The sequence below is a fragment of the Camelus ferus genome, chromosome 10 (genome assembly GCF_009834535.1).
Source record: "Camelus ferus isolate YT-003-E chromosome 10, BCGSAC_Cfer_1.0, whole genome shotgun sequence".
Lineage (NCBI taxonomy): Eukaryota > Metazoa > Chordata > Mammalia > Artiodactyla > Camelidae > Camelus > Camelus ferus.
In genome coordinates this window covers 27674955-27697438 of record NC_045705.1, presented here as the reverse complement: position 1 = coordinate 27697438, position 22484 = coordinate 27674955, and the positions used below count along the sequence as shown (strand labels likewise).

Sequence of the window (22484 nt, the reverse complement as noted above, 5' to 3'; positions counted from 1 at the left end):
CATCAGCTCAATTAATTTTAAAGCTAGCTTTTTAAGTACAGAAGATAGCCTTGCTTAGACTTTGGTCAATGCAAGCCTTAAAAAAACTATTTTAAAAAGAAAAAATAACATGAAATAAGTTCAATGGTTGCTTTAATAATACACACAGTAACAACTGGGTGATGTTAGGTGACCACATATAAAATTCATCTGCCTTTGCTCATTCCACCATCTTAGAGATGTCAAAGGAAAAAGAGATGCTGGTCCTGAGTAACTTCCACTCTTACGTTCATTGCAATCGTCTGAACTACATAATTATCATTATGAAGTTACGGATAATTGTCATTGCCCAAGGTCTCACTTTTATGACAAAATCCTTCCACTGCTTCCCCTAGCCTTCCTACTATATTGGAATTTATGTTAAAACTGGACTTTGAATTTAAAAGGCACTAAAAACATAACAGCAAGGGCTATACTTGACCACCTGAGCTGTAAATCTCTATCAAATAATCAAGCCTAGCAAAGGCCTGTAAGCAAAACGCTACGTGCATCTCAATACAGGGAAGAAATTTTTGCTTCTCTTTTCATTTTATTTGAACATATTCCCAACAGTCATATGCGGGTAGGGTAGGGAAAGCTACTATAATGTCTTGAATATGGACTGATCTAACTCCAAAGTCCATCAATCTTTTTCACAACAATATGATATATTATTTGTCATATATTACAGCACACCAAAATTTGTACAGGAGAAAATTTAAAAGCTATAGCCAGTAGCCAGAGTGCGAAAAAGCTAGGAGGCCAAATAAAGTCTGGTACTTTGCAACTCTGTCCAGACCTCAAGAGGAAGTGATTTAATACATGACTATATTTAAATGAGGTTTTTAGAAAAAATTGGGGAGGGGGAAAGAATAGGAGTATGACGTTCCCACTCTAAAATACCCTACCAGTCTGATTACCTGACATCTGGAGAACTGCAAAAGGAAGGAATGAAAGAATAAGACAATGAAGAGTTACATTAGAGAAATATTTAAAGTATACTCTTAGTTTTAGATTAAAAAGATACTGGATAACCAGGGCTCTGTCATATTTCAATAGCATGGGTTTGACCAATATCTAGTTGTGAGGAAGTACTTTTCATTTCCTTGAAGCATTTAGTTCAAAAAGATAAAGTAGCTAGAGAAGGTATGAATTAGCATAAGGAAGGAAGGGAGTCCACTGACAGCTTGACAGCTGTGTTTCTCTTTTCAACGTGGCAGCAAATGGCTTGGATCTCTGCCAGATGAGGGTTGGTTGCAGATTTATAGCCTGACACACATTTTTACTGAGGTACTTTCAAGTTCTTAGATTTTACGCTAATTATCTTTGGCAAATGCCAGTCCACTTGAACTTCTCTCGAATACCTCTCCTCCTTAGAATATTATGAAAGAGGGTATGTTTGACCACTTTATAAATATTACAATATCCATTCAACCAATAAAAGTTTATTATTACTCTATGAACCAGGCCCACTAGGAGTCAGTATTTGGAGCCTACATACTCCTATTTTATATACAACGTGAAAAAGAATGTTTTTCCTTCAAAATCTTTAGCATTTAGAAGAGTCCGCTATAAACTGAAGAGCAGAGTGACAGAAATTACAGAGTGATGGGTTAAAAATGATGTAATGTGTACATAAGATCTCAAAGCACTTTACGGCTTTTTAACAAAGAACAAACCACCTTACAAACTTCCAAAGAAGAGGAAAAAAAGTGGAATTATTTTCAATTTGCTGTACTTAAGAAGGTCAGGAAGTATGAAATATATTTTAGAGTAAAATTTAAACTACAGAGAAAAACTGACAATGTATTTGGAAATCAGCTATATGGAATTCTACTATCCAAAATGATTCATTCCCTTAAGAGTTCCAGGTAAAGACAGTTCCACTGTTACCATAGCAATTTATTTTAATAAAGAAAATGACAAACCATGTAAGACAATTCAATTTTATTTTCCTTTTAATACATTATATAAATGCATGTGTCCAATTATATATAACAGCTGTAAATATCTTACTCATATCAAGTTCATTTTCATATATTTCATTTGCTGCCATCTCAACCAAGATATTAATTTCTACATCCCTAATCTGGAGCCCTGACCCTGTGAATTCAGTAAATTCACATGGTAATGGATGGAAATGTCACTATGTAAGGGTAACGACTTCACTGCTGAAGTTAGATAAAGGGTGAACGCTTTAAACTTAAAATAATCAATCTAAGGATATAAATAAACATTTTTGAGTTCTACAAAATCAAGTCTGAGGCAATCACTTTCTACTGGTCCTTTATGATAGGAAATTGAACATTTCTATTGTAACATTAGTTCCATCACTCATATACACTTATTCTTCACATATGCTGAACATTTTTATCTGTTTTTTAAAAAATGGTATTCATATGAGTACATGAAAGCAACATTAATGGGGAACTTACTGTTTTCCCACCAGCAGTTTGAAACTGACTAATGAAACCTTATATTACGCTATATTCATTAAAAAAGGATTCCCCTTAGGTTAGAAACTTAGGGATGGAATATTTAAATCTTTTATTCATAATTTTAGATTATTTAAATATTGAGATGATATGATGGAAAACATAAAGATCTTCAAAGCAACTAAGATTTCACCTCTACCTTAAATGATCCCACTTAGTATTTATGGTTTTTCCTGTCCAGTACCTGCAATCTCCTTCTTGTGGCAAAAAAACCTGTCTTGGTTGGCTGGAAGCATCCTTCCCCACATAGGAAGCCTGATCAGTGTATTCTTTTCCCTTGGTATCTTATTTCTGAGAAGGGACACTAATCAAGTAGTCAGCTGGTACTAAAGAGTCTCTAATTCAGAACTTTTCTTTGAGCTATTGGGGACTAGCTACCTTGTATCCACAGGGGGACTGAAAATAAGGTTAAAGCAGCAGACAAATGAAGACAGAGAAAAACCTATCCTGGTTATACTGTTTGAATCCTGGATCAAATTCTATCTGTGGCACTTAGAATTTGTCCAAACATTCCAATGAAAATTTTCAAAATTGGAAGTTTTGATGCTATTACTAAACCTCTGCCTAATTTTCTTGAGGCCCTCTGTCTATGATATCTTCTTATCCTTGTGGCTCTTTTATGAGCCTCTGTGCCCTTGCACATGTTAATTCCTTTACTTGGAAAGCATTTCTCTTATGCTTTTGATGAATGCCAAATGACTTGGCTCAAATGACATTGCCTTTGTGAAACCATCCTTCTCTTGAGCTCCCATAGTATTTTACACATATTTCTGTAATAGAATTTATTACATTGTTTAACATTTGTATGGTTGTCTCTTCAAATAAATTTTTTTAAAATTCTTCTACCCTCAGTACTTAACATGTTTTTAGGTATTTAATACATTGTTAATTATTTGGTGAAGGTGTTTGATATCACATTTGTTAGATTTTCCATGTCCTAAGGCATTATCATTCACTGATGACAATCTATAAACTGAGGACACCCAACCTAATGACTTCTAAGAGTTCCTTGTAATTTCCAAATCTTACCTCTATAAAAGATTTAACACTGTCATAGAAGTATCACTTTTAACCAGCCTAACCTATCCACTGAAGTAACCTGATATTCAAATGAATGAAATTACCATTCTTTCAATTTGCCCATATAAACTTGTATTTGCCCTAGGCAGGGACTATTTCCAAAGCTGCAGTTAAAAGCTTCTTTTAAACCATCAACTTGTCAAATTAAACCAAGGCTCCAATTAGCAGTGGCTATTTATTTCTGAGTAGTTAAGTTGTTCATCATATCACAGGCTAAGTTAGCCCTCTCTGTCCTTATGCTCATTAATTCTAACAAAGCTCAACTTTAAAAAAATCTTCTTTAAATCTGTAGATTGCCTTGGGCAGTGTGACCATTTTAACAATACTGATTCTTCCAATCCAAGAGCATGGGATATCTTTCCATTTTTTAAAGTCTTCTTTAATTTCCTTCATCAATGGTTTATAGTTTTCTGTGTATAATTCTTCCACCTCCTTGGTTAGATTTATTCCCAGGTATTTTATTACTTTGGGTGCTATTTTAAAGGGGATTGTTTCTTTACTTTCTTTTTCTGTTGATTCATCATTAGTGTAAAGAAATGGAACTGATTTTTGAACGTTAATTTTGTAACCTGCTACCTTGCTGAATTCTTCAATCAGCTCTAGCAGTTTTTGTGTGGACCTTTTAGGGTTTTCTATATATAGTAACATGTTGTCAGCATATAGTGACACTTTTACCTCTTGTTTTCTAATTTGGATCCCTTTTATTTCTCTCTCTTGCCTGATTGCTGTGGCTAGGACTTCCAGGACTATGTTGAATAGGAGTGGTGATAGTGGGCATCCTTGTCTTGTCCCAGATTTTAGTGGGAAGCTTTTGAGTTTTTCACTGTTGAGTACTATGCTGGCTGTAGGTTTGTCATATACAGCTTTTATTAAGTTTAGATATGTTCCCTCTATACCCACTTTGGCGAGAGTTTTTATCATAAATGCATGTTGAATTTTATCAAATGCTTTTTCTGCATCGATTGAGATGATCATGTGGTTTTTGTCCTTTCTCTTGTATGACTGAAAAATTGTGCTGAACACTGGAATTTGACACAACATTGTAAAATGATTATAAATCAATAAAAAATGTTATTAAAAATCTTCTTTTCTGATTTACATGCTAAATATATGTTACAGTAAAAACAAACACATTACAGACAATATAAAGAAAATTAAAATTACTTGAAATCTGCCCCTCAAAGATAGCTGGTGTCAAATATATACATCATGTCAGGATAAATTATTTACACATACATACATTTATAGCTATGTAGATAAATATTTTTACAAATATCACATAATAAATCTACTATGTTGTATCCTTCCCTTCTCCATTCTTCTCTAAATTTTATCAGACCTCTTTCCCAGAAAATACAAATTACATTATGACATTTAGTCGTTAATATTATATTAAAGCTACTTACCCAGGATTCTACTAAAATTTGGGCTTTCAGTTACACTCTTTTTTTTAACAACATTGTGGTGAATAGCCTTACATTTAATTTTTTTAGATAGCTGTCTATTTAATTCCTTCCTAGAATGAGAATTATTAGGTTAGAAGGACTGCGCTTTTAAATTTATATTTTTTACTAGCTTTTCTCCAGAATAGTTGAATCCACTGAAATTCTTAATAGTCACTGAGTTACTGTATACTCTTGGCATGAATACTTTTAATCTCTTTATTGGTCGTATATATTTCTTCTTTTGTGTACTTAACAAAAAAATCTTTCTCACCACTTCTTTTTAAACCCATCTGACAGTTTATCCAACATATTTTATGAACGGTGGTTTCTAGTTGGTGGGACTCTAGATGATTATTCTCTTCTAGTTTGTGTTTTCTGACTTTTTCTACAGTGAACATGTATACTTAAATTTATTAAGTGCTTCTGTGTTTTAAAGTGCTATGGACAGGTCATCTTGTTAAAATGAAACTTTAGAGTGCTATGCAATATGTTTTACTGTATTAAAAAAAAAGCTGTAATAAGTACAAGCTCAGGTCTGAGGGATAATCTTGTAGCTTTTCCTTATATAGAGAGAAAAAAAACCATCTCACAGATGTGGGATCAGGCAAAAAGGCAACATCTATTGTATTTTCCTGTTCCTTTCTCCCCTCAGATTTTTACCCTTATTTCAAATCTAGTTCACTGCCATTTTTAAACAATTGTTTAAGGAGCCCTCACCTTTGTGACCCCTGTCAGGCTAACGGTAAGCAAGATGAATTTTAGACGGATGGACTGAGAGGCAGAAAAGTCTGCTGCCTGACTTTGCATGCAACTGTCTCTTCAGGATTCAAGTCTAACCATCATGGACTTGTACCTTCTTCTAGGTCTAGAGAAGTGTAATTACATGAAACACTAGTTCAGCCCTGGCTCTTAAGAGGGACTTACACAGGTTCCTGGCTATAATAATTGTCAAAACTTTAATTAACGTAACATAAACAGATCTTTTACTAGAAAACATTTAATTGCATGAGATTAGTAAAACACTACTGTAATGAACTGGCAAGATTTGGAAATATTTTTGCTGAAGATGACTTTTTTGCTCTTAGAGTACTTGTATAGTATTTTAGTAAGAAATTAATTTTACAGAATATCAAGTCATCAAACTAAAATTAAACTTTAAATAAACAAAAATAATGATTCCTGACTATCACATGGATTTTTATGGCCTTATATCTCTATTTTCTACAGTTTTAAATCTCAATTAGATTTTACTTTTTCATTTTCAGTTCTTGGAAGACAGAGTTGTAAATAATTAAACTCACAGAAAATAATCTAGGTATTTGAAGTATAAAATATATAGCTATAATCTAGATTTGAATGTACAGTGTTGTAGCCAATTTTATTAGAACATTCTTGTCAAATAATCGCCATTTTCCTAACTGATAAGCAAGTAAGTAGCCATTTTCAATATGAACAACTAATGAACAACGTCTTATAAAACTGTTATCAGTCTACATTTTCTGATTTAGTGCTACCAGGGAATATATAAATAACATAACAAATAAAGTAGACAGCTTACAACTTTACAAGGGAAGAATGAAACACTGGATCAAGACACGAGAGTCAAGGATATTTCTCATTTGTATACTTATGACATTCTTGTAAACACACAAAGAAACAATTAGCTGTACAGTTAGAGTGGATTTATACATAACCCAGAAGTGATTCTCATTCCAGCAGCAAATATTGAACAAAGCATAATGGCCCAACAAAGATGTCCACGTCCTAATCTCCAGAACATGTGAATATGTCAGGTTACATGGCAAAAGGGAACTGAGGTAGCTGATAGAGTTAAGGTTGCTCATCAGATTAAATACAGTGGCTCACCTGGATTATACAGTGGGACTAATGTAATCACAGGGTCCTTAAAAGTGGAATATAGAGGTCAAAGAGAGAGATGTGACTAAGAAGAATGGTCAGAGATGCAATGTTGCTGTTTTTGAAGCTGCAAAGAAAGGGGGCCAGAAGCCAAGGACTGTGGCAGGTTTCTAAGAAACTGGAAAAAGCAAAGAAATGAACTCTGCTCTAGATCCTCCAGAAGGATTGGCAGTGCTGCTGTCCCTTTGATTTTAGCCCAATGACATATGCACTGGACTTCTAACCTACAGAACTGTCAGAAAATAAATTCGTGCTATTTTAAGCCACTAAATTTGTGGTAACTTTTTATGGCAGCAATTAAAAAAAAATAAAAGCACCCACTAAGTGCCAGACACACTGCTAGGCATTACGGTGATGGAAAAAACATGTTTGAGCTCCAACAGTCTTAGAGAGGTGCTATGGACTGAATTGTGTCACCCTCAAAAATTCGTATGCTGAAGCCCTAAACCCCAATGTGATGGTAACTGGAGGCTGGGCCTTTGGGAGGTAATTTGACTTAGATGAGATCACGAGGTTGGGGCCCTCATGATGGGATTTTTGGTGCTCTTACAACAGGAGATACCAGAAAGCTTGCTTTCTCTTTTTCTCTGCCATGTGAGGGCACAGCGAGATGCAGCTGTCTGCGATTCAGAAAGAGAGTCCTCAGTAAAACCCGACCATGCTGGCACTCTGATCTTGGACTTCCAGCCTCCAGAACTGTGCGAGAATAAACCGTGGTTAAGTCACCAGCTTATGGCATTTTGTTATGGCAACCCACGCTCAGACAGATTTGTCAATCAAATACTGGAGACGGAACACTAAAATCAGTGCCAGAAATTAAACCTTAGTAACTTTATCATTTTTCAGGTGATGACAAACTCAACAGCCAGGAAATAACTCTGCCATTTCGTGCTGGAAATTTCTGCTCTGAAAGAGACAACTGCATAAAGTTCAGCATGGTAACTCATCAAAACATTAGTAGTATCAACTGTGGGGAAAGAAAATCAGCTCGACTAATTTCTTTTATTGCAGTCCCAACAAGTGTGAAATAAGCATTAATGACAAAGGTTTAATTTTTCTATAAAGATAATAAAACCTACCCAAAGTTTCCTCTTTGTTCATACTTCTCCTGTTGGCCACCAACACTGTGTACCTAAGGGCAATGGGTGGAACAGAGATCTTCAACTAAAACTGGGTTATGAAACACTGTTGGGCATTTACAAACATTCCCAATGGGAGTCCTTTAGAAGGACATTTGGCAAACCTAAGAAAATTAAATACAGTGCCTTTTTAGAGCCAGAAAATTCCATTTCAAAGAATTCATCTTACAGATATACTCAATATACTCACAGAAGCATGCAAAGACATATGTATGAGCATGTTCACTCTCTGCAATAATGTTTATGATAGTAAAAACCTGGAAACAATCTAAATGTCAGTCGTCTAAAGTCTGTAAGTTATAGAACATCCATTACAACTCAATACTATGCAGTCTTAAGGGAGAAGAGGGTAGCTTTTTATTTCTGATACAGACAGATGTCTAAGTCTTATTAAGTGAATAAAAGCTAGTCATGAGACAAAATGTTTCCAGCTGTGCATTAAAAAACAACAACAAGCTATGTATTTGCAAATGCAAAGAAACTTTTGGGAAGAAAACACAAATAATCCTGATTGTTTCCAGGAAGATGGACTGTGGTAGTTATGAAACTTTCACTTTTCATTTTATAACATACTAAATAGCTTGAAAAAATTTTTTCAACAAATATATTTAATAGTCTTTAATTCAATTATAAAATTGAAAAAAATTTTAGGGAAAAATTTTAATTTTGATGAGTTTGTTTTGCAAATAAAACTACTGAAATATTTTCTTCATGTTAGTAGCGATGTTTATTTAGCACTATAGAAAAGAGAACAAGGTTTAGAATCAGGTCTGAGCTTGAGTTCACACTCTGCCACTTCCTACCTGCACGGCTTTGGGTAAGGAGTTTAACTACATTCAGCCTAAATTTCTTATTTAATAGACAGAAGATCAAATACCCACATCTTACTGAGTCTGTGTGATGATAAAATGAGATCATGAACATAAAACACTTGGTAAAGTGTTCAGTGAAATACAGACATTAAATTGTTTTTATTACAGTAAAAGTTACCTATCGATATCCTCAGTTAGAGTCACTTCCACGTATGACCGTCTAAAAAGCAAACTCTACGAAGACAGGGACTACAGAGTTCTCACAGCTGTATTCCAAGTACCTAACACAGGAAGTATGTGTTGAATGAGTGAGCTAAGCGTGCCAAGTGTGTAATGGGCATACAAAAAGCACTCAGCAAATACTTGCTCTAATGAAAATGTTCCTGACGCCATTTGACCACTTTTGGCATGTACTACTCTCTTGAGTTCTACCAAAGATTAGTTACCCATCTCAACTCCCCACCAAGCAATTACACTGAAGGTGGAAAGGACTGACCTTGGGGAAGGGGGGTCTTGCCAGTCACCTGATTTTAGCTAAAATAACGAAGTGCCTCAGGAAGAAAGTGAAGACTGAAAATGTTAGTAAAAAACACATAAATGAGTTCTTTTCAAAAGTTAGACTCATGAAGTAATGACTACTGACTAAATAAACATGGGAAGCACAATATGATCGGTCCAGTGTGAATTCCTAACAGTATGTTTTGAAAGCAAAACATAAAAGTGACTTACCTAAATTTCAATCAATATAAATAATGCCACAACCTCAAATACAAGTGCTCTGAGCCTATCATAAAAGGTATGTTGGAGAGGTAACATATCCAAATAGCCAACAGGAAAGTAGATTATCTGAGGCACCATTTTACAACTCTGGTTTAGAGATACCATGAAGTCTTCGGTTGTCTAGACCTTTTATTAGTAATGGGGAGAATGAATGAATTAGCTTGCCCCCTTTAAAGTAAATGCACCTCCCTCCTCCAGACTATTAAAATGATGGTGGCCTTTCAGTGTGCTGATATGATATGCAAGAGCTATTACAGGAGTAAATATTGCCTGCACACACAGACATGCATACACTCTTTCTCTCACTTATTCAATAATTCCTGGGTGTACATTGTGTGTCAGCCACTATTTGATGGCACTAGGGTTACTTCACTGAATAAAATAAAGTTGTTGCCTTCATAGAGCTTTTGTTCTCATTAAAAAAAAAACAGACAATACAGTATATATTACAATATAGTGTCAATAATAAATGCTATGAAGAAAAATAGAGTAAGAAGACAGAGTGATGGAAAGAGATGCTGATTTATCAGACAGCTTGGTCACAAAATGAGTGACATGAGAACACGAAACCTGACAGAAGAGAAGGGAAGAGCCATGATGCTGTCTGCAGAGAAGTATTTCAGGCAGAGGAAGGAGCAAGAGCAAAGGTCTTGGTGAACCAAGAACAAATGAACTTGGTGCTTTGAAAATCACTCTGAAGGCCAGAATGGCTGAAACACAGCACACAAGAAGGAAAGTAGTATCTAGGGCAGAGAGGTGGCCAGGGACCAGGTCCCAGATCTTGCACAGCCTTACAGGCCATGGTGAAAACTAGGTTTTATTCTTTAAATGTGATGGGAAACCACTGAAGGTTTTCTGATACTTTTTGCTTCCCTTCCCCTACAACCCCTAAAGGAGTGACATGACCAAAACTTTTGTTTTTTAAAAGATCACTTTGGCTGTTTTCAGGAGAACAGACTCTATGGGGCAAATGCAGAAGCAAGGAGACCAATTAGGGGGCCACTGCACAGGTCCAGGAGAGAGCTGAAGACTGTCTGGACTAGGGCTGTAAAGCTAGAGGTGGGAAGCCATGGCAGGACTCAGGATACACTCTGGAAGTTAAGCTGACAGGCTGCTGATAGACTGGGTATGAGACGAGAGAGAATGAAGAGTCAAGGAAGATACATATGGAAGATGCGGGGCCTGCACACTCTGGTAACAGCTGTGGTGGGAAATCAAGAGTTCAGTTGAGGACATGATGTATTCGTGGTGTCTATTAGACACACCAGCTAAGTGGAGGTGTTGAGTAGGCAGTTGCAGTTGGATGTATGCATTTGGAGTTCAGGGAGAGACTGCAAATAGGATTTGGGGAGTGCAGATTTATATGATATTTTATGCCATGAGACTGCATAAGATCATTTGGTGTCCACATGTACAGAGGGAAGAAAAGGGAAACACTAATATTTAAGACTCACAAAGGAAAAAGGAATTCAGCAGAAGAGAATGAGAGGTTGTAGCCAGGGATTTAGAAGGAAAATCAGGAGTGTATGTTCTGGAAGCCATGTAAGAAAACAGGTCAATAAGGCATGAAGACAAATGACAGGTTGCTAAGAGGTTAAGTAAGATGACAGAGAGTCGAGCATCAAATCTGGCAACAAGGAAGGCTCTGCGTACCGTGACAAAAGCTGTAGGGATGAAGGACTGACTGGAATGGGTTTAAGAGAGACCAGTATGGAGAGGGAGGAGAGGTGTCCAGCTATAAAGAGCCACACAGCAGAGGATCCCCCTCGTTCTGCCGGCGTGGAGCACAGCTGAGATGCAGGTACGGTACTGCTCACACCCGGCTCCCTACATTTCCAAAGGCAAAGCTGTTCTAATTTTTGACCTGACCTGCTGGCAAGCCCTCTTACTCCTCGCTGTCAGAGTGCCTTCTGTTCACTTCCACCAGAGCTGCTTCCAAACTGCAACAACTGCCGAACCCCACAGCTGATCCTAATCCCTGCCCAGCAGTGCAGCTGCCAGGGCCCATCTGCCTTGCCTCAGCCCCTTCTGAGCCTCTTTTCTGCTCTTCTTGTTTATCATTTCCTTGTCTCTTCTCCGTACTTTTTATGTCTGATCAATGGCCGACCTTTTAGATACTTATCAGAGACAAAGAGGATGACCTCCCTTGCATACACGATCTGATCACAAGAGAAAGGCAAGAGTCATCTCTGAAATGATGGCTCTTCTCACCTGTGTACAGCACTGTTTCTGAAGGCCTCAGGGCTGATTCACTGATGGGTTCCTCGGAGATTTACAGATCTGCAGAAAGTTCTGAGGCTTCCTTTAGGCTAGTCCCCAGATGACTACCAGGTTGGTGAGTACTTTAAGGCTTCATTTAGACAACAGTAAATTCCTAAATGGTAGGACCCACTTTTCACACTTCCTTATATCATCCATTCAACAGATACTATTGTAGCCTATGTGATTCAGCAGTGGGAGAGACGCTGCAGTCGCAGAGAAGATGGATACAGCTCCCTCCTTGGAACACACAGCAGTCTAGTAGGGTGTTTTCATAAGTAAACAGACACAACATGGTATGGCAAATGCTTTCGTAAGGGAATAGAAGATGCTCTGAAAGCACAATGAAAGAACAGTTTATTCTAACTTGCATACCATAGAAACTTTCCTGAGAAAGTGATGTTTAACTTAAGAGTATGAGTTGACCTGACTGGGATGTTTTGGCAGAAGAACATGTAAAAAGGCCCAGAAGCAAAAGAGAACAGAGTATATTTGGGGACACTAACAGAAGTGAAATATGGCTAAGTGTGTATGTGTGTATATTCTGAGGTGAGGGTGGGACGCTCAAGATGAGCAGACAGGCTAAAGAGAAGGAAGGGCCAGACCACAAGACATGTTAACACATTCGGACCATAACCTGCGATATGTACCAATCTATTAAGGGTAGTTTTCCCTGGGGAGTAAGAATGAGTAGAGGTTAAGAGGACTTCACTTTATTACTTTAAATACTCCCATAACGTTAGACATTTATTTTTACAATGCTACGCATTACTTTTGTAATTCAAAATTTTAATTCAAAAAAAGGCGGTTTTAAAAGATTAATTGCACTGTGGAATAAATGGATTGGAAGTAGGACAAGACAGAAGCAGGAAGTTAGAAAGCTACGGCAATTAATTAGGTGGCCAGAATTAGAGTAATGGTAGTGACTACAGGAAGAAGATAAAATTAGAAAGTAAAACTGAAAGATGTCAGTAAGGGAGAGGGAGAAATTAAAACAGATAACTAGATTTCTGATTTGGGCAAATGGATGAATGATGAACGGTGGTGTCTTTCATTAAGTTTGGGAAAACAGGGCATGATGGGGTAAAATTTAGTTTAAAGATATGATCATATTAAGCTTGAAGTACCTAGAAGATATTCACGTGGAGTTAAAAGTTAACAAAGACGTCTTGAATCTATAACTCTGAAGAAAAAAAATCTGAGTTGTATTAAGAAATGTAGATATTTCCAGCATATATATGGTAACTTAAGTCTTAGGAAAGGATGAAATTGCCCAGGTCTATGTTGAGGGTAAAAAGAGAAGGCTGCACCAAGAGCTGGAGTAAGAGCAAGGTCTAAAACTAACTTTCTCAGAAGGACCTGTGACCCATCTACACCATAATCTTCTGAGGAGTTTGATAAAAATGTAGAAATATTGGCTCTGCCACCAACCTACTGTATCAGACACTGAGTGTCCTGGCAATCTGCATTTAAGCAGGCATTCCAGATAATTTTTGTGCCAAGTAAACTTTTAGAACCACTCATTTATAAGATAAGTGGAGGAAGAAGAGTCAAAAAAAAAAAAAAATTAAGAAGGAGCTGTACTCTGCTCACCCCTAAAGAAAAATGAGAATTTCATGCCAGAGTAGCCAATGGAAAGGAGAATACCCTTCAAAGCAAAGTGGGCTGACAAAAAGTCAATACATACTTGTTCAATAAATATTTGGGAAAAGTATTTAAAGTTATAATTTATATCTGTATATTTCCAAGCTTCTATTACCACTGTACAGTATACACAAAATAAATACCTGGGTAAATTATAAGAAGAAAAACAATAGTGGGAGATAGCGGGGAAAAAAAAAAAAAGGACTGAACAAGAATCACTTTGAGTCAATGTCTAGGACAAACTGCAAAGGTTTAGCAGGTGCCTGGTTAGTGAATAACCAGCATGATCCCTCAGGTCCAAGTACATCCTTGAAGTGTATAAACACAGAAATAGTGCTCTATGACAAAAAAATGGTTCAGTTTTGAAAAGCACTGAAATAAAGCTGTCGGCTTCATAGTACCATGGATGCTCTCTCCCAGATCAACCAAATCACTCAACATGAGACCAAAATGAAACTACTCCTTCACTTACAAGCTATTAAAGATCAATAAAGATTTAGTGAGTTTGTCCAACTAAATACGATAGCTCTTCCTTAAGTCATAGTTGTTGAAGTAGTCACTTATTAAATAGTTCTCTGCCAAGTCTGCGAGGCTTCGGAGCATTCGTTTTGTCAGAAACCTCATTTGTTCTGAGCAGTTAAGAGGATTTGTATTCTGAAGACATCTGCTTGAATCTGCTTGATAGGAGGCAAAATGATAAAGCAACCCCCAAAGTCATTCACACCTATTTGGGATCCTTTCCTACCCATCCGCCCGCAATTTGAAGTTATCACAATACACAATACATTCTGCGAGGTAAAGCAAACTGGGAAAGAGAAGACACTGACTTCATTTGGTTTTATTTTTCTTTCTAGTCCTTCCTTAGTAGGTGTTAGAAAACTAAAAAAGCACCTCAAACTTAGTACAAAGTGCTCACTTGCATGCTACTACAGATGAAGACATTTTTACCTGCTGTGACCACCAAATGCTACTCATTAGTGTGTCTTTGGTGATCTTCTCTCCTATGAGTTGTACCATATGTTCTTTAAGAATTTTCTCCAAATCCAAAATGCCACGGCTTTAAGATTGGAGGAGAGGGAAACAGCAGCAATAATATAATGTTATGAGAGAAAATAAATAATACAATGTTACGATAAAATTGATACTCTAAATTTTTAAGTTGATACTTAATATTTAGGCCTCCACTACTGAAGAGAGAGAATATCCAGAGGTAATGAATCCAGTGCTAGAAGTACAAATTCTTGATTCTGTAAGTCCACAACTAACAAACTGGTAACATTTCAAGAGCTCATCTGTTAGCTGGTAATGTAGAGCTTGAAGCTGACATTTTTCCAAGGAAATGATGTGCTAGATAGGCTCTTAGGCTAATTCACAGAAGTTTATTTATAACCTTCGATGCAAGTGAATTGTTAGACACTTTAGATTGTAATAGAAAATAGATGTTGCCACACTGGTAATTGAGCAAAAAGAACATCAAAATGAAACAAACGAAAATTTATTTTGAAGCCGATTCTTCACAATGAAGTCAACCAAAAGATCCACTAGACTGATTACACTATAGATCCTCCTAGTAAGTAGATTATAAATGCCCACACCTCAAGTCCATGAACTCCAAGTTAAGGACTCCTGCTTAAATAAAGTGAGAGGATCTTACCAGTTTCCAAGGACAGGGACACTAGGGGTTCAGAAGTATGCCAGAGCCCAAAGCTGCGAGAAAAGCACAGGGCTGGAGAGGAGAGGAGGGGCCTTTTTCTTAGATGTCCGCTGACCGCAGTGGGAAATGAACTTAGTGACTGGAGCATCCTCTTCATGTCCCAGCTCCAGTATTCCCTGGACAATACTGCTGGGAGTTCAGTGGCAGTCCAGTAAGCACAGAACCTAAAACCATGGAATGTATGCTTCCTAGACAAAGCGGGGATTGTGGATAAGAACATTCCCTGAGTTGCCAGGCCAAGTACTCAACACCTGCTACTGCCAGAAGCAGCCCCAGCTTTGACCATGAGGAGGCTGCCTGGAGGAATGCCTGCTTCTCTGCTCTGACTGAAGGCCCATTTCAACCCCTTACAGATCTAGGGCTTCCAATATACATGCGTGTTCACAAGTCTGCAGTCTGTAACTTTTGAGTCCCTATCTTTATCATCTCCTCAGGCCTGAAATAGAAAAACCAAACGAATGCGCTCTTCTTCTGGGAAGGGCTGCTTACTGTACTTAAAACTTTAATGATGGAAAATGTCCCTAATCAAGTCTGTATTTGGGGCAATTCAGATTTTTAATTCTCAAGTACTTCACGTTCACTCTGGAAAGCAGTGACCTATTATACCTAATTTGGATAGGTTTAAATATCAAGCGAAAAATTTCAAAAGGTATTTTCTAAGACCTGCTATTTCAGTCTGCCCATAACCCTTTCCTTAATATTAGGCAGCTTTAAAACTGAAGTCATACTTCTACTCTCACTCAGATATTATAACCAAAAACAAGTAGCAAGAAATTTGGGGTGTCAGGTAACATACAGCATATATACTAAATGTTAATTGTTATGTTTCTGAAAGTATGAACAGGTCTGCAGGATACCCAAATCCACATACTAAAGGGATCTTTCAATTCTTTAATAAGTATATCCAAATGTGATAATTAATCACAATCTAAACTGAGGTTTGGGTTCTGCCTGCATTCAAATTACTGCCAGGAAGGGCTGCATGGGTAGTGCCTGCATAGCTGTCAGAGAAGAACTCAGAAGCTGACCATCTCTCACTTTATTTATACTGATTTTCCCCTCACATTAAATCCAATTTCTCTTCCCTAGCCTCTGATTGTCACATAGTAATCACCAACTTTATTTCTTCTGGTATAAAATTTTGCGGTTGCCTAAACCCAACACTGAAAATGTTATGTAGCAAAGTATTGGAAATTTCAAACAAGAGGTTCACTTAAAAAGGCACGTACTAAAGAAATCTTGCTTCCCTAACTTTAAGCCTAACTACTTACTACAGGGGTGACATGGAAGAGATCCAAAAGATTCTGTAGATTTTTTCCTTTCCCAAGCAAGTTTCCAGTAACCCCTGCCTTTCCCCCACCAAAACATATGTACCCACCAATGTGCAAAAAGAAGGTATGTGTTTAAAAAACAAAAACCAGATCAGACTCTACTTTCCCATTGCAATGTTCAGCATATAATACATTTCTACCAGCTTTCACTTTTCAGATGGGCTACTTTCTCAGCTGAGTGGCAGGATATCAAAATGGGAAGAAGTCAACGTCAGGGAGTACAAATAGCTGTGGCCAAAAACAATACTGCAGAAGAGCCAAGAGGAGAAGGGCTCCCCCAAATGCAGCAGGAGTGACTTAATTCCATGTTTCCCTTCATCAGGGACTCAGGGAAAACCACCACCAGGAAACAGAAGAAGGGTGGAAGCAACCAGAACTCACAAAAGATTTCTGATCTTTTGTTAGAGATGAACTTGTAGTGTTGTCTAAGGTTTCTGAAACACATACACATTTTAAATCTCAGCTCATATGGCCATGAATAGGAAAATTTTCTAATGTAAGTCAGATACACAGAAAATGCTACTGAACAGAAAGTCAGTCTTTCCTCAGATACCTACTGAAAACCACTTACCAATACCAATGCTGATTTTTAAATTGTTTAACTCGTTCACTATATTTAAGATAAAATTTGCCATCACAAGGTGAATCTAAATGTGAACCTCACTTTACACAAAAGTAAACCTTGCACTGTGTTCCCGTCACGACTCATTCATGGTGATACAAAACCCAAGGTCCAGTACTTTCGCAGGACAATGGTTAATACATTTCCCATTAGTGGGCTAAACTGCAAGGGGCACACACTTCACTTTATAAATGTTTGCTGGACTTTACAGGGTTGCTCTCAAGTGTTGGAAGTCATTCAATTTACCAAGTTTCTGTAGCAAAACACACACAATGTACTTTTTAGGCATCAGCAGCATTTACAAAATGCAGACCATCATAAAGTTATGTAAGAAAAGCAGCTTCTCCTCTGAGGAATTAATTCAACCTTACAAGAATCCGGGAAATCGCATATCCTCCTTGAGGGGCTAGGTCAAAGAAACAATGCAAAGAACACTGGGAAACGAGGGCAGTTTACAACTGAAGAGATGCAGGCAACGCCACCAGAGGCATCCTCAAGCATTCCTTTGGAAGGAGTGTGCTCGTGTTGTCTCTAGTGAGCCCCTGCTGACCTAGGTAACAGTACTAGCTGCAACCACCACAGCCTGACACGAATTCCAGCCTGTGGCAGAGGAGACTGGGGGAAGCAGCATTAGATGACACACTGCCTAGGGGTGCCGAAGCTGTCACCGCCCTGGGACTCGCGCACACCCGGGCGCTGCCACCTGCTTTCTACTTCCTCGGGGAGGGCTGGTGACGCGTAGGCCCGCGAGGCACCAGAGGAGGAATAATGAATCTGACTTCTAAACCTAGAGCACCAAAAAATTCCCCAGGGCCCGACCGCCCACAGCTGGGCGACTCTCCCGAGCGGCGCGCGGCCCCAGAGGTGGAAGCCTGAGAACTTGCAGGCAGCCGAGGCGAGGACCAGGACACAACTGGGGAGGGGACGGCGCCCGGTCCGAACCCGAGGTCACCCGGACCGCGACACCGGGACCGTGGGAAGGTAGGCTGGGGGCGGGGCCGCACGTAGCCAAAGAGCCAGGGGCCGGGCCGGGGAATCCCCCCTGGGCTAGGGCGGGCGCGAGCGGAGACGGACATCCTGGCCGCTACCTGTTGTTGAATCTTCCCGTCCTCCGTGACGACCCAGTGCGTAGTGGCGAAGGCCCCTCGAGCTGCCACACTCAGCAAGGCGGAAAGGCTAAGGAACCAGCCTGGGCTGGAGCACGGCGGCAGCTCGCACCGGCCGCGGACCCCTACTGCCGCCGCCATCTTGCCCCCCCCCCGCCGGGCCGTTCGCACCGGAAGCGGAAGCGGACCCCCGCCGCCCGCCATATTGGGGAGGTCGGCGCTGTAGGAGGAGGAGCCGAGGGGGCGCTGGCCCGCTGACGGCCAGCTTCCTCTGCTTTGGTTTGGGTGGCTGGGACGCGCGGCCTCCGGCGCTCTCCCAGTTTGGCTTCAGGCCAAAGACCGCTTTTTTATTATTGTTTTCCGGTGCGCGATACGATCTCGGAGCGTGGGAACCACAGGGAGAAAAGTAGTGTTCAAGTTAGAGCCTAAGCCAAAATAAGAGGACCCAGAGTATATGTATATATGTTTTAATCTTCTGTTTTGTTTTGTTTTTTTAAGATTTTTATTTCTGATTGTGTCAAATAGTTGGGAAATAAAAGGTGTGCTTTCGAAACATCTAAGGGCAGGGATAGGTTCTCTTTTACTAAAGTCTCAATAGTGGGAGCTTCAGGATTGGAAGAGTCATTAGTCTAGAGCAGTGCTGTCCAGTAGAATGTAATATAAGCCGTGAATCCCAATGTAACTTTTTTAAAAGTGAAATAACTAACATTCTATTTAACCCACTATATACAATATATTATTAGTTCAGTATGAAATCTATAGAAATTACTGAGATATTTATTTTTGTACCAGGTCTTCGAAATCGGTGTATGTTTTACACTTACAGCTCATCTAAACTCGGACTAGTCAGATTTCAGGGGCTTAGTCGCCACATGAGGCTAGTGGGTACCTTACTGAGCATAACAGGTCTAGATCTGGAGACTCCCAGCATTGGCGTCACCTGGAAGCTTATTAGAAAAGTACACTCTTGTGCTGTACACCAGAAATTGACACAACGTTGTAAACTGACTATAACACAATAAAAAAATACATAAATAGAAAAGTACACTCTTGGCTCTTCTCCCCCTCCGCATCAGATTCTACCTTCTAACAAGAGTCCCAGGCGACTGGTATGTACCTTAACGTTTGAGAAGAATTTTCTTCCAGCGAATCAACACGCTGGACAAGAGACTAGCCTGGCCATAGCTTCTAGTTAGTTATATTGTTTTAGGTGTGTCAGGGCTGCCTTCTAGCTTTTTGTGTCATTTTGCATTTAAGTTCATTATACTTTTTGGTGTTTTCTTTAGGAAAAGGAGATGAGAATTTGCCTGACCACTTAACTACACAGGTGTATTGCAGGAAAACAAAGAATTGCCAAACGTTTAAACATCACTTCATGCTGTGGAAGACATGATCACAGTACTGGCTTTTTATCCCTCCTGAGACCAGCTTTTCTTAGAGTACTGAAGTGATGAGCATTAATTTCATTAAAAATATATAGTTTATTAGCTTTTTGCCTGGTACTCTGCTAGGCCCTTGGTATGGAAATCTGACCACTAAGCAGTGTGCAGTCTGGTGGGATACTGGCAAGTTAACAATTTAAATATAGGATAGTAGGGGAGTATAATGGCTCATGTATGGATGAGATCGAACAGCCAGGTGAAAGGCTTGGAGCAAAGGTGCTTTCTTGGGCAGAATCAGCACTAAGTGTGAAAAGGTGAAGTCAGTGGCAGATTGTAAAGGTCTCTATTTTTAGGCATAGTAGTAAACCTTATGTTTGTTTAAAGCTACTAAATTATAACAATCAGCATTGTCTAACATTTGTGGAGTGTTTAATACATACTAGGCCCTGTACACACATAGCTCCTATTAATCTTCACTAACAGACTTAGGCTAGTTAAGTAATTTGGCCAAGACCATGCGGCTAATAAGCGGCAGAACTCAGATTTGGATTCAGAGCTACTCGACTTTAGAGCCTGAGCATGGATGAAGGATGGTGAGGAGTTTGAAAGAAGCCCCAACATCACCTGTTTTGCCTGTCAGCAATTTCTTTGACATGCACAGGTTAACCTGTAAAGGGGCGGAATGGTAACTTCTACAGCTTTAATGTACCACCCACCTTTATTTTCCTTAAACTATAACCCTTGTCCTTTGAGATCCTGTATTAGATTTTTCTATCGTTTTGCAACGAATTACATTTAGCAGCTAAACATGCACTTATTACCTCACAGTTTCCATGGGTCAAGAGTCTGGCAGGGTGCGTGTGTGCTCTCTCTTACATGGCTGATTACAAGGCTGCAATCTCACCTGAGGCTTAGGAGCCTCTTCCAAATGCCAGAATTCAGTTATTTTCCCTTATAGGACTAAAGTCCCAATTTTCTTGCTGCGTGCTGACTGTTCTTATTCTCAATTCCAAGATCACCACCATTCCTTGCCATGTAGCCTTCTCAGCATAGCAGTTGTTCCTTCAAGGAAAGTGAGGAAATGTCTCCATCACTTGTATCTCTGATGTGGTGGCTCAGGGCTCCAACAGAGGGAAAGTAGATGTCAGGCTCAGAACTGGCAGTGTCACTTCTGCATTCTGTCGATCAAAGAAAGTTAACAAGACTAGCCCAGATTAAAGGGGAAATGGAAACAAACTCATCTTGATAAGTGAAGCAGCGTTTGATTGGGTTTAGAAAGAATTATTGGCAGTCTACTACACGTAGTTAATTCTTTTAGTGATTTTGAATTAGTGGGCATTGAAAGGGTGGTTAGGGAGGGAGGCTGGTTATGGAAGGAAGGGCTGTGCAGGTCTATGTATCTCCTCAACAGCTATATGCAAAGTGAAGAGGATTTTCAAAGGGGAGACAGGATACCTGAATAAAGTAATTTCATTTAGATAGTTTGCCAAATAGATCAGGCCTACTGAAGCAGGAGGACTATTTTGGATGAGACCAAGTGTCAAATCAGCCCAGGATTCTAACTCACAGTGACACCCTGGGCTGCTCTGAGGATAACATGATGATCAGCCGCAAAAGAATTTTCCTGATACAGACTTACCTGCCATTAATTTATTCAAATCCTTGCAGCTGTTAATACATTAAGGGGAGGACAGTTTCTATGGAGTAATTGTTTTGTGACTCTTCAGCCTGTAAGTAGTTAAAGGTCATACCTGCCCCCACCCCCAGCTTTTACATACAGCCAACATTCAATATTCTGATTTTATGATTAATTTCAAGTTCATTCTATTCAAAACTTTAGTGAGTTTGTGCTTTTTGATCTTAAGCATCACTGTATAGCATACCAAGTTTTTGTTTTTCCTCATAGAAATACTATTTCTTCATCATTTATTTGCTCTTGTTAGTTTCTATTCTACTTATGTTTCTTGAAGAATACAAACTGAAACTGTGTGTAGTCTATCTAGGCTTTGTCTCAGATCTTGTCTATAATATCAGCTCTTTATGATGACCAGAATTTTACTTGATTTTCTTATTTGTGGCTATATCAGTTTCAGGGAATAAATGTACAACTTCTAGGAATAAATCTACAATCTCTTAGGGTTTTGATAAATTAGTTTTCATTTGTCTAAGTTTTAGTTTCTATCACACTTGCTACAGTTAAAGTCCACTTACTGTTTTCTACCCATCAGAACTGATCTGAGTTCCTCCTATGGTTTCCAGAATGGGGAGAAGGGAGAGTGAGCTGAGGGAGCACACGGGTGGATGGATGGTCCTGTACCCAACTCAGGAGGAAAGGCTTCCCACAGAGAGTGAAAACTGTTATGAGTTGAAGAAAGCAGTCAGCTAGATGAGTGGGAAATGGGTAGTCAGGGAACAGCAGTCTTCTCAACAGAGGAAACATGGCCCAGTATCAGAGCATGGTGCCTTTTGAGTTATTGGAAGTAGTTCACTATCACCCTAGGTGAGGAATTTAGTTCTAGGATCGCGATTAGGAACCTAAGAGCTTCAAGAGCTCATTCTTTGGCACAGCCTGGCATTCCTAAAGCCAAGTGTTCTGCACATCTTGTTGCCTCCATTTCAAATGACTTTCCTTGAGATTTTTTACTAGGCTGGTTCCAAATCATCATCCAGGACTCAGCTCAAATTAATTTTTTAGAGACCTTTTCTAACCATTCTTTCCATGCTAGTTCTTACATACTAA

General features: G+C 38.9%; 1 protein-coding gene across 6 annotated transcripts in view; it reads right to left on the bottom strand.

Moving 5' to 3' along the window:
• TTC17 (tetratricopeptide repeat domain 17) overlaps window positions 1-18535 on the bottom strand; it is a 102229-nt gene extending 83694 nt beyond the window's left edge. For 5 of the 6 annotated variants that reach the window (XM_032488485.1, XM_032488486.1, XM_032488487.1 and 2 more), the window contains exon 1: window positions 18345-18535. In XM_032488485.1, coding sequence (XP_032344376.1) covers window positions 18345-18503 — 159 coding nt within the window. In that variant the 5' untranslated portion in view covers window positions 18504-18535. Of the gene's footprint in view, window positions 1-8034; window positions 8088-18344 lie in introns of all 6 variants that reach the window. The other variant, XM_032488488.1, reaches the window with a different exon arrangement.
• Window positions 18536-22484: the final 3949 nt, after the last annotated feature.